The sequence below is a fragment of the Artemia franciscana genome, chromosome 2 (genome assembly GCF_032884065.1).
Source record: "Artemia franciscana chromosome 2, ASM3288406v1, whole genome shotgun sequence".
Classification (NCBI taxonomy): Eukaryota; Metazoa; Arthropoda; class Branchiopoda; order Anostraca; family Artemiidae; genus Artemia; species Artemia franciscana.
Window position 1 is genome coordinate 5,011,500 of NC_088864.1, and position 11,887 is coordinate 5,023,386.

The 11,887-nt window shown below is 32.9% G+C and overlaps 1 protein-coding gene across 1 annotated transcript in view; it reads left to right on the forward strand.

Moving 5' to 3' along the window:
- LOC136036317 (uncharacterized) overlaps positions 1–10,669 on the forward strand; it is a 69,963-nt gene extending 59,294 nt beyond the window's left edge. Inside the window, exons 3-4 of the mRNA XM_065718473.1 lie at positions 5,398–5,542; positions 10,526–10,669. Coding sequence (XP_065574545.1) covers positions 5,398–5,542; positions 10,526–10,605 — 225 coding nt within the window. The 3' untranslated portion in view covers positions 10,606–10,669. The remainder of the gene's footprint in view (positions 1–5,397; positions 5,543–10,525) is intronic.
- The last annotated feature ends 1,218 nt before the right edge of the window (positions 10,670–11,887 follow it).

Here is an 11,887-nt window from a genome sequence, read left to right on the forward strand (position 1 = left end):
GTTTTTTTTCTTCTTTTGTATTAGTGTGAAATAATTCAGACGTCATATGCGGACAAACACGACGTCACTCGACAGACAGACAGACAGACATAACCCACAAACAACTTATTTTTATATATATTTATTCATATTTTTTTAGTTTTCTTTTTCTCTTTTATTTTTCAGTTTTTTCCTTTTTTTTAGTTTTTTTCTTTTTTAGTTTTTAGTTTTTTTTAGTTTTTTACCTTTTTTTAGTTTTTTTTAGTTTTTTTAGTTTTTTAGCTTTTTTAGTTTTTTTATTAGTTTTTATTTTTTTTGTAGTTTTTGCCTTTTTTTATTTTTTTCAGTTTTTTTTTAGTTATTAGATTTTTACCTTTTTTTTAGTTTTTTTTTAGTTTTTTAGCTTTTTTAGTTTTTTTTTCTTTTTAGTTTTTTTTGTAGTTTTTACCTTTTTTAGTTTTTTTCTTCTTTTGTATTAGTGTGAAATAATTCAGACGTCATATGCGGACAAACATGACGTCACCTGATCCACAGATCCACACACAGACAACTTATTTTTATATATATAGATATATATTTAACTACGTAAAACTTGCGAATATACAACATTCTTCGCTGTCCTATTGTCTGTCCATATAAATAGATTGTCAGGTTTACCAACTCTTGAACATGCAACATAATAATTGTCCATGGGAAAACAATTCGTATTCATATCTATACCGCATTTTTCTAACGATTGCCCTTGAGCTTTGTTGATGGTGATTGCTAATCGAACATTCCCTGTGTCCCCGTCGTCATCTATATATCCCCCTGTGCCCCCGGCGTCCCCGTTGGAGTTGTATCCCTGTGTCCAGGTCGTCATTTATATTCCCTGTGTCCCGGTCGTCATTTGTGTCCCGGTATCCCAGTCTGTAATTTCTCTTAGAGTGTCCTGGTCGTCATTTATATAGATATATAGATACAGTTTCATTTCAGTTTTTTTTCTTTTTTAGTTTTTTCTTTTCTTATTTTTTTCTTTTTTAGTTTTTCTTTTTTAAGTTTCTTCTTTTTATTGATAATAAACCTCAAATTTTGGGTATCTGTTTTAAGGTTTTCGAATTACCTTAATCTTTTGTCAAAATATATTGAAACATTTGTGGAATTCCCAGTTTTTTTAGTTTTTTCTTTTTTTTTTAGCTGTTTAGGTTTTTTTTAGTTTTTTTTTCTTTTTAGTTTTTTACCTTTTTATTTTTTTTACATTTTTCCTTTTTAAGTTTTTTTCTTTTTTTAATTTTTTATTTAGTTTTTTTTTAGTTTTTTCTTTTTAGTTTTGTTTTTAGTTTTTTACCATTTTTGTTTTTTCGAATTACTTTAACCTATTGTCAAAATATTTCGAAATATTTATGCAATTTCCAGTTTTTACATTCTAGTTTGTTTTCTTTTATATATATAGAAGATATAATCTGGCGTAATGGACAGACAACTTATTTTTATATATATTGTCAAAATATATTGAAATATTTGTGCAATTCCCAGTTTGTTTAGTTTTTTCTTTTTTTTTTGTTTTTTAGCTTTTTTAGTTTTTTTTTAGTTTTTTATCTTTTTTATTTTTTTATGTTTTTTCTTTTTGGGTTTTTTCTTTTTTTTATTTTTTCAATTTTTAATTTTTTTTTTAGTTTTTTCTTTTTAGTTTTTTTTTTGGTTTTTTACCATTTTTCTTTTTTCGAATTACTTTAATCTATTGTCAAAATATTTCGAAATATTTATGCAATTTCCAGTTTTTACATTCTAGTTTGTTTTCTTTTATATATATAGAAAATATAATCTGGCGTAACGGACAGACAACTTATTTTTATATATATAGATATATATATATATATATATATATATATATATATATATATATATATATATATATATATATATATATATATATATATATATATATATATATATATTGACAGGTGGGACACGGGGACACAACTACAATGGCGCACAACTAATATGGCGCGTAACGATTTATGCGCGCGCGGGGGCTCGGGGGGCGCAAAGCGCCCCCATCAACTAGGTGTTGGGGTGGCGCGAAGCGCCACCTCAACAGCTAGTAGGGAATATAAATGACGACTGGGACACTCAAAGAGAAAGCGACCGGGACACAAGGAATGTTCGATTAGCAATTACCATCAACAAAGCACCGGGAAACAAATGACGACCGGGACACAGGGAATATAAATGACGACCAGGACACTCAAAGAGAAATTACAGACCGGGACACCGGAACATAAATGACAACCGGGACAAAAATGACGACCGGGACACAGGGAATATAAATGACGACCGCGACACTCAAAGAGAAATTACACACTGGGACACCGGGGCACAAATGACGACCGGGACACAGGGAAACAACTACAACGGGGACGCCGATGGGCGCAGGGGGATATATAAATGACGACGGGGACACAGGGAATGTTCGATTAGCAATCACCATCAACAAAGCTCAAGGGCAATCATTAGAATAATGAGGTATAGATCTGAATACAGATTGTTTTTCCCATGGACAATTATATGTTGCATGTTCAAGAGTCTGTAAACCTGACAATCTATTTATATGCACAGACAATGGGACAGCCAAGAATGTTGTATATTCGCAAGTTTTACGTAGTTGAAAATATATATATATATATCTATCTATATTCACAGGTGGGACACAGGGACACAGCTACAATGGCGCGTAACTAATATGGTGCGTAACGACTTACGCGCGCGGGGGGCTTGGGGGGCGCGAACTGTCCCCACCAACTAGGTGTTGGGGAGGCGCGGAGCGCCACCCCAACAGCTAGTATATATATATATATATATATATGAGATTAGAACTATCTTTATTAACTACTAATTATAAAAACTATAAATACACACAACCGCCCTGGGGAAGGCTCAAAGAGCCTGATGTTGGACGGCTGCAATCCTCTGATTCTCAACCTAATTTAATAAGAAAAAAAAAAAAAACAGAAACTAAAAAAAACGGAAACTAAAGAAGGACAAAACACTCTCACTCAATTACTCCTTAATACCAGAATATAAATAAATAAAGGCTAACAATAATTCAAAAAAAAAGAAGAAAAAGAAAAAAAAGAATTATCTCCCCACTTCCAATAAATGTTTTTTTAAATTTACTTTAAACAACCCAATATGTTCCGCCTCCCTAATGCCAGTTGGGATATCATTCCAAATAGCCGGAGCTAAACAATCAAATTATCTGCCTCTCTAGTCTCATACCCATGGAGTGAACGATTTACTCGAAAAAAACCGGTAAAAACTGTAGGACATACATCATTGCAACATCGATACGCAAAAACAGCAGCTTGATAATCTCGAATCTGACCAATGTTAAGCACTCGTAATTTCTTAAAACATGACGCGGTATCATTCACATTTTCTACATAATTACCAAGAAGACGTACTGTTTTATTTTGTAGGATCTGCACTCTTTTAAAATTATATAAAAATATTAAAATATATTAAAAATATTAAAAAATATATTAAATATATATATAGATATATATATATATATATATATATATATATATATATATATATATATATGTATATATATGAAAGTAGTGAAAGTGAGAATTGCGACAGCTAAAGAAAAAGGTTTGGAACGCACAACAGCGAGAATCACATTGTATTGTAAACAAATTTTTAACAGAAAAGTTTTAAGCATTAAAGACCATTGAGTAATTCAATATTGGGAAACAGATGGAGAACATGGGTGGGCATTTTGCTAGTTCAGACATATTTTGTGCTACATGAATGTGATGTAAATGGTCCTATATCTTTAGCATGTGCCCATAAAAGGTCTTCCAGGTTCCTCAAAAAATTTTATTAAAAAAAAAACACCTTTCTTGAAGGAGACATATGGTTCAAAATATACTATTGTGTATTCAAGGGAAAAAACAGCAGAACTTGACTTAGAGTTAGATTTTATTTGAAGGTGCTTGGAAGGTTATAAGACAAATATGACTTTTTTAAAAATTAGATTTATTATTTTTGTGCTCTTTTAAACTTTAAAAGTTTGGAATGAGCAATGGTAGAAGCTTAAAACACTTTCCTAGAGCCTAATTTGCCCTGTTATTCCTTTTTTTGAAGTGTCTGAAGTTGTTAATCCATATAAAAGTGTATGATCGATTGCTAAAAGAATATAATGAAAAGTAAATATGAGGTTCCTTGATTTGAAATTGTGTTCTCGTGCCTTAATTTAGCCTGTAAAAGATTTTTCAAGTATTTCAGGGGAGGGACACAAAGCAACTGTTCTGTGCTTTTCCCTTCAACCCAGCAACTACATAAATACGAATTTAGATACAAAGAAATGATTTGAGATAAACTTTTACGCGTTTGAAAATTGTACGTGACTATTTGGATAGAATATGCTTATTCACTACAATGACTTTTAAGCTTACATAAGTACGTCAATAATGAGTAAAAGGAATTACGTAATGCAAGTCTAAAAACAGATATTACAACAAAAATCAAAAGTAGGAAAGTCAACACAATAACATATGTGGAAAACATGTACAAATCAACTTTTGAAATGCGAAATAAAATACTGTATATAGGAACCATCATGTGTTTTTGCCGCTGAAGTGAAATTATTTCGAATTAAAAGTCTATTAGCATTCCTTTTAGTTATTCTGGCTAATTTTTAGTTTCCAAGTCTTTTTTTGGCAAACCTAAGCAGAACTTTCGAAGCTGTTTGAAGTTATCTGCAGAAATATGTGCAAATCTTCTCAAAATCTCCGTGGTACGATTTATTGTAGGAATTTGTGTAGGGAAATAATCAAAATGATTGAAAATTCTTCCAAGTCTTTTGGAGCTAGTGTTGTGAAGTTTTTCATGGGAAACTTATGTTTGCGTTCCACCTACTAACCAAGATAATTTTCAGCTGGTCCAGTTAATTTTCTTCTGTATTACTTGAATCGCAAGGTTTCAGAAGCTACCCTTTTTTCAAATTGATAATAATATTGTTCTTTCATATAAAAGAAATAAAATATCTTCGTTTCGCAAGAGAAACTTTTTTTTAATAAAATCTGAAAGCTAAGAACTTTGCTCTTAAAATCAACTCTATGTAATATACCGTTTTTTGAGTTCCCGGAAGCAAAATGTAGCCACTTACTGTGCTGTGTTTCCTCACTTCCCATTTCGTGTGTCTTCTTTAGATTTTGGAATTACGTAGAATATTAAGGATAGCCTTGAGCACTTTGTTCCTCAGATTGCTTGTCCTAATATCACTCTTTTAAACCTATTTTCATTACTGGATTCGTGCATTACAGGATTTCTAGCAGCCAAACATATTTCGCATAAAATTTTAAAATACCCCCAATGAATTCTGGTACAGTGATGTGAAGGACTGCGCCATCTATAATTCCTCTTTTCAAGGTATGGAATGAACAGCTGCAAGCACAGCAGCGGCTTTTCACCAACACCCCTGGGGGATCATCTCAAACCAGGGAATCAGTATCTGACCAGGTAGAACAAACGAAAAAAGTCAAAGTGGATTTACAAGTCAGAAGAATGGGTTATGGTAGGTCTTTTGAATTTTGGGGGTCTCATATTTTGGCTAAGATGGATTTGAATCTGCAGAGGTATTTTGGATACGTAAATGTTACTGTGAATGTCCAAAATCTAGTTAATGTATACATTCAATCATGACGTGTCCGTAATTCCTTTTTCTCTGCTTGGATTCAGTTAGCTTTGCCATCTGCTTTTTCAGTTTTATGCAATCCTTGGTAGTAAAAGTCCTCGAGAAAAAAAAACAGGAACCAGTTAGGTTGGATTAGGTTAAATTAGGATATAAATCTCAGAAATGAGTTAAAAACCTAAGTTAGCCTAACCTGTCAGCATCAAAACTTATATAAAACTTAAAAAAAGTTGCCTGGCAACAATGACCAAATCCAACGAAAAAAAAAATGTATTTCTGGCTAAATTCACCCCTTTCGGACATTCTCGGTAACATATAGACCACTTGTAGTTTAACTCTTTGTTGAAGGGGTATCCTGTATTTCTTCAGTGAACCAATCGACCGTCCAGAAGATTCAATTTGTTTTATTTGGACTTTCCAGGATAGTGGAATACGCTTTTTCCTTCTAAGAATTGCTCTTTCTATCCTCCATAAGCAGTCAAATGAGCTGCTGCTTTGGAGTAAGAATAACTACTAAAGATATTTGAATCTCTAGAAGACTGAATAGAGGTAGAAAGAGGCTGAGAACGGATGTTCCATGAAGTTCTGCTCCCTTCGAAAATGAAAGTTCTAACTCACCAAAAATTCATCTTTGAAATTCTTTGCTTAGTTTTTTCACTGTCATCTTCTTTGGCTTTTTTTCTTCTTTTCTTTTTTTTTCTAATTCTATCTTCTGTTTCTAAATAAATCTTGGAGCTCTGATAAGTATGTCATCCCAAGAGTACTGGTTCAACCCTTAAGGGAAATAGTATTGGGCGGTTTGCTCATTTTCTTTTTTACTTGTTCTCAGTATTTGCGCCTTAACTGGTCCTTTGTCTTCAGACATATTTTAGAAACATAGATAATATAATCAAAAGTTAGTGAACAAAGCTGAGTACACATGGAATAGCAAACATAAAATACAAACAGCAAAACTAGCAAAGAGGGCACAAAAGAGGAGACGAAATTAGAGAAAGAAAACTTGACAGAAATCCAAAGTAGCAAGGTCAACACAAAGATATAAGGCAAACACCAAGCAATGAAATCAACTTTTAAAATGCCAAATAAAATACTGTACACAGGGATTATGATATCTTTGTGTTGCTGAATTGAAAATATCTGGCAGTAAAAGTCTATTGGCATTCCTTCTCGTTAATCAGGCTAATATTTAGTTTCAATATTTATTTCATGTTACTATTTGAGCAAATGCGTTCAATTCATTTCGTTTATGTTCAATTTTTGGATTGTGTTTAGGTATTGATCTAGAGACGGTAACATCTGGATAAGTTACTTTAAAATTTGCAAAAACTGGAGTATCCGTACTATGAACAGGCAGTTTAAGGAAATAGTTCACAAGAAAAAGATTGAATGTTACTCTAACCAGTTTCTGTAAAAAGTTTCCAGAAGGAAACCTGAGCGGATGAAATTTGCTCTAAATAAGAACTTCTTGTGAAGTCCAAAGAGAAGCTTTCACGATGTCCTTATTGCTGGATATTTTACCTCTCTTTGGATGTGTTTCTAGCCCCAGTTTTTGCGCTTCTTAGAAAAGCAGTTTTAAAAACTTGCGATAGACACAATCTGTTATACATTAAAAAGAGAGAAATAGGACTTTCGAAATTATTTCCAGAAATTAAGGGCATTTTCAGAAAATTCCTCTTAAAAAAAAGTACCGAGTGATAACCCTTTTTTTAAAACATAAAACTCCGATGGAAACTATCTTCAGTTTTTGATTCCTAAATGGATATGAATTCATTAAGGGGTATGAAATAAAGGGGTGTGGATGAAATTTTATAATAGGTATGAAATTTATTAAAGAATATTTAATTACTTTAATTTATATCTTTTTTCTTCAAATTCTCAAATAAAATATTCTTGTGATGGAAATTCAGTATTGTTGAACTTTTAAGAATGTCGATCAAGCTCGGATATTTTCGAATAGTGTATTCGGTGATCTACAGTTTAGTATAGTGTTATTCATAGGTGACAAGGCTCTGGTAGCCAAGTCTGAAGGGGATCGGCTAGAGCTTTTGAACCCTGTAAATTATATAGGATACCCCCCAAAAATCTATGCACATTTAGCAGCTGATAGATCAACATTTCCCATAAAACCTATATACACTTTTTAGCAGCTGATGACTCGATTATCTCCCCAAAAAATCAGTTCTCAAAATGATGTACGTTCTGCTTCAGACAACGGAAATCATATATGTATATAGACATATGCATATATATATATATATATATATATATATATATATATATATATATATATATATATATATATATATATGTATAAATATATATATATATATATATATATATGTATATATATATATATATATATATATATATATATATATATATATATATATATTTTTATATATATTTTAACCCTCTTTGCGTGCATGAAATGCACTTAGAGGAGTTAAAAAAATGCAGAAAAATAAAATTAAATGGAAACAATAAACAAGAAATAACTCACAAAACACAAATAAAATCTCAGCTATTTAAGCATCACAATTAGGCTAAACAATTAAGTGGAAAGTCGGTAGTATTTTCTCGACGCTTACGGAACCTGTCTGCAAGCTGGTCCATTTTTGAAGAATTAAAAAAAAAACGCCATATTTACTCGAAATGTACCGGTTGCGGGCCCAAAGCGGCAATTGCAGAAGATATTTGCAAAAACTGAAGAATAAAGATTTAATTTTCTTCCGCTCAGATATTGTGAAAAAAAAACTCCACAAAAGGGGCCAAGAAGGAAACATGCGATGCGAAAAAGCGTTGTAAAGTCTGCCCAGGATTATCTTGTGCAACTGGCCGTTAACTTGAGCAAGCAGCACGTACGACTTTCTAAGCTTTCCTCTCGACGCCGAGATAACAAGTGTTTTAATAATTTTAATATTTGATCCAAACGGGAGAGCTAAAGAATTCAGAGAACGATGCAGAAATAGTTTCTTGGTCAACATCGATAATAATGTAAGGCTGTTGAGACGAACTGTTGACGAGAGGCTCAGTTTTAGAGGGGTTGACTTGAAGCCCAATCTCATTAAGACCAGAGCAAACTTTATGAACTGTATTTTGGAGAACCTAGAGGTCACCTGATAATAGAAGAAAATCGTCTGATAATAGAAGGAAATATGTGGCTCAATTAGAAATGAAGGAATATTTGTAGTAGCGGTGGAAAGAGCTGGATGGCTGGAAAGAGCTGGACTAAGCACGGAGTCTTGTTTCACACTTTTACAAACAGTGATGAAGTTGCTCAGCTGGCTACCTAGCCGCACCCGTATGGAGCATTACCATACTAATTCCATAAGAGACGTTGTTAAAGGGTTTATTCCACCTCTCAATAGAAAAAGAATAATATAAAAAAATAATCAAATGTCTTGGAAATGTCGACTGCACACGCATTCACGCTCTTTTTCATCATCCTATTGCGGTCTAAAATGGCCAAAAAACTGCATGTGCGTTTTGCACACACAAGCCTTCGCGAAATCCAAACATGTTGTCTCCACGGTTTTACTTTGTGTTTATTTCTAGGAAGATCAACTTTTCAAAAAGCTTACCAATAGTGGAACAAATAGTAATTGGTCTATACGATTCACAACCCTTTGGGTTTTTCCCTTCTTTAAGACACAGGTAACGAGACCTTCCAAAGAGTTGCTGGAATATATTACTGAGAAATAGAAGCCTCAAATAAAAGTGACAAATACTATATAAGAAGTGGGGTAGAGTGTAGGTGGTGTAGTGGGGTAGAAGAAGTGGGGTATGAAATAATTCATGTATGATGAATATGTAAAACAATACTGATACTAATAAATAACAATTTATTTTAATGCTTAAAATAATGATTATTACTTTAAGCAGGGGGGGGGGGTAAAAACAGTTATAGCGCATCCAAGCATTCCATGATTACTTATCGAAAAGCCTGATTATTTATCTTTAGCGTTTCACGAGATATAAATGGCATAAAGGTTAGTGGGATTACTACTTGAAACGGTCTAGATTAGTTGTCGGATAAGTTACACCTACCAACCTTGGAAAATGCAGGATAACGGGGAATAAGTTACGTCACATATAAACAAAAACAAAAATAATCTCTTTTTACAAAAAAAAATCTTCAAAAATGAAAAGAATATATAAAATTATTTTTCGAGAATAAAAAGGAATAGTAATTTTAAAATGTGGCACATCCTCAGAAAGTATTTCAAATTAGATGCACTGGTAAATCTTCATAAGCCGTGGTAAGTATCTGTCAACGCATGGTAAGTATCTGGACGCATGTCAACGCTATGTGAAAAAAGAGAGACTGGCTATATGTCCATCATCTGGATCAAAACTTGGTAAAATAGAAATATGGCAACATAGATCCTATGGCTGTCATCAGCAGATGTATTAAAACTTACAATAACCGAGCCAATAGACACACATGGTGTTTCTTTTTAAAGAAGTAAATGACCCCCTCCCTTCATTTTTTTTGTTATTTAGCTTGCTTTTGTTTTATTTTTCAGTTTTCTTTTGTTGTCATTTTCTTTTCTGCTTTTATGTTATACTCTATTTTTAATTTATTTACATCGAGTCATAAATAAATCGAATCGAGTATTTTTAGCACCTTTTCTCATTTGAAAAGTAAAAGTTTTTGCGAGCTGTATACCTGGATTATTTTTCTCGGTTCATTGGTTAAAGTGACTGTTTGTCAAAAAAATTTTGATTGTTTTTTAAGTTTGTCTCTTAATAGATATGTCTATTTTTCTGTTAATATATCAAATTTATTGTCCAATGCTTTATTTTTTTTTTATTTTTACATTTCGGCTGAACAAATCTGTCTAAATTTCTTTTATTTCATTGAAGAAGAGGAAGAAGAGACATCGGAAGAGGAGAGTGAAGATGAGGAAAATCTTGAAGATCTCTGTCGACTAAGCCTCCCATAGCTAATGAATAAATTCTTCTTTTTGTATTTTTTTTTATATATAAGTAAATGTTTCGTAAGTTAAACCAGCATTCAGACTGCAGTTATCCCTGTAGATCATGTCGTGTATGACAGGTTATCCAATTGTTCGTGTCAGGATTCCATTATTTTACAATAGATGCTGCTTTTGCTAGTGGAAACAGTTTTTGAGGACACAGGCCACAGTAAGTTCTCACTTATAGTTTGGAAGCTTCTGAAATTTTTCTTCAATGTGTCTTGACATTGAAGAAAATTGCGGTATACTTGTCCAATTTGCGGTGATCTTGATGGGCTAGACCATTTTCTTTTCAGGTGTCAGGGGCTAAATGAGCTAAGAGGGAGCTTTCTTGGGGTGGATGGTCGTGAGCCCCTTCTTGGAACTTTGAAGTCGACGTCGAAAATAAATATAGTAGCAGTGGCAAATTTTGTCCGGAAGGGTCTTGTTATTCGAAAGTAGATTGCTACATAATTTAGTTTGTTTGTTGTTATATATGTATGTATGCGGCCTGAAAAATGGCTTTAAATACAGTCATTCATTCATTCATTCATTTGGAAGAGAGAGGCGAACCAGTTAGCTAAGATTAAAGAGGTAAACATGCATAAACAAGCATTTCTTACTATTTTATTTAGGCTATGCATTATGGCTGTGAAAATTGGTGATATTGAAATACTATGCTGGAAAGTGTTCAGGTACAGTATTTAAAAAGGGTTGTTGGGGGTAATTGGACTTGTCAATAACATTGTAATTCAGGGTGACTTAGGCCAGAGGTCACTTGGAAGTTGAAGGCTGGTACATATGATTAGGCTTTGGAGCATATTTAAATGCTGTGGAATGTAGAGAATACTAGACGAATTTGTTTCGAGAGAGCTACGAAAAGAAGGTGTGGGTATGAGCGTGGATCTCCAATCGATAGTGACAAGACTGAACAAGAGGTTACAAAATAAGGAGATCAAGTGATGCTCGAGAAGACGTCAAAAATCCGGTCACTAGAGTTGTATGTACGGGTAAATGGAATGGGGATTGGTTAAGGAATTTATTTAAGTAAGGAGTAGGGGTAAGTCGAGTTGTTTGCTAAGCATGAGAGGGAATAAGTTCCCATTTTTGAAAAGAAGGAAATATATGGGTCGGACTAGGCAGCAAAATGGTCCTTACTTTTATCCAATGTACGTGTGTATTTGGTGAAAAACTTTTAAATTTTGGAGCTGAATGTAAGGAATTGCTAGATTTTTGGGCTAAGTTTTATTGATAAGACTGGGCAATAATA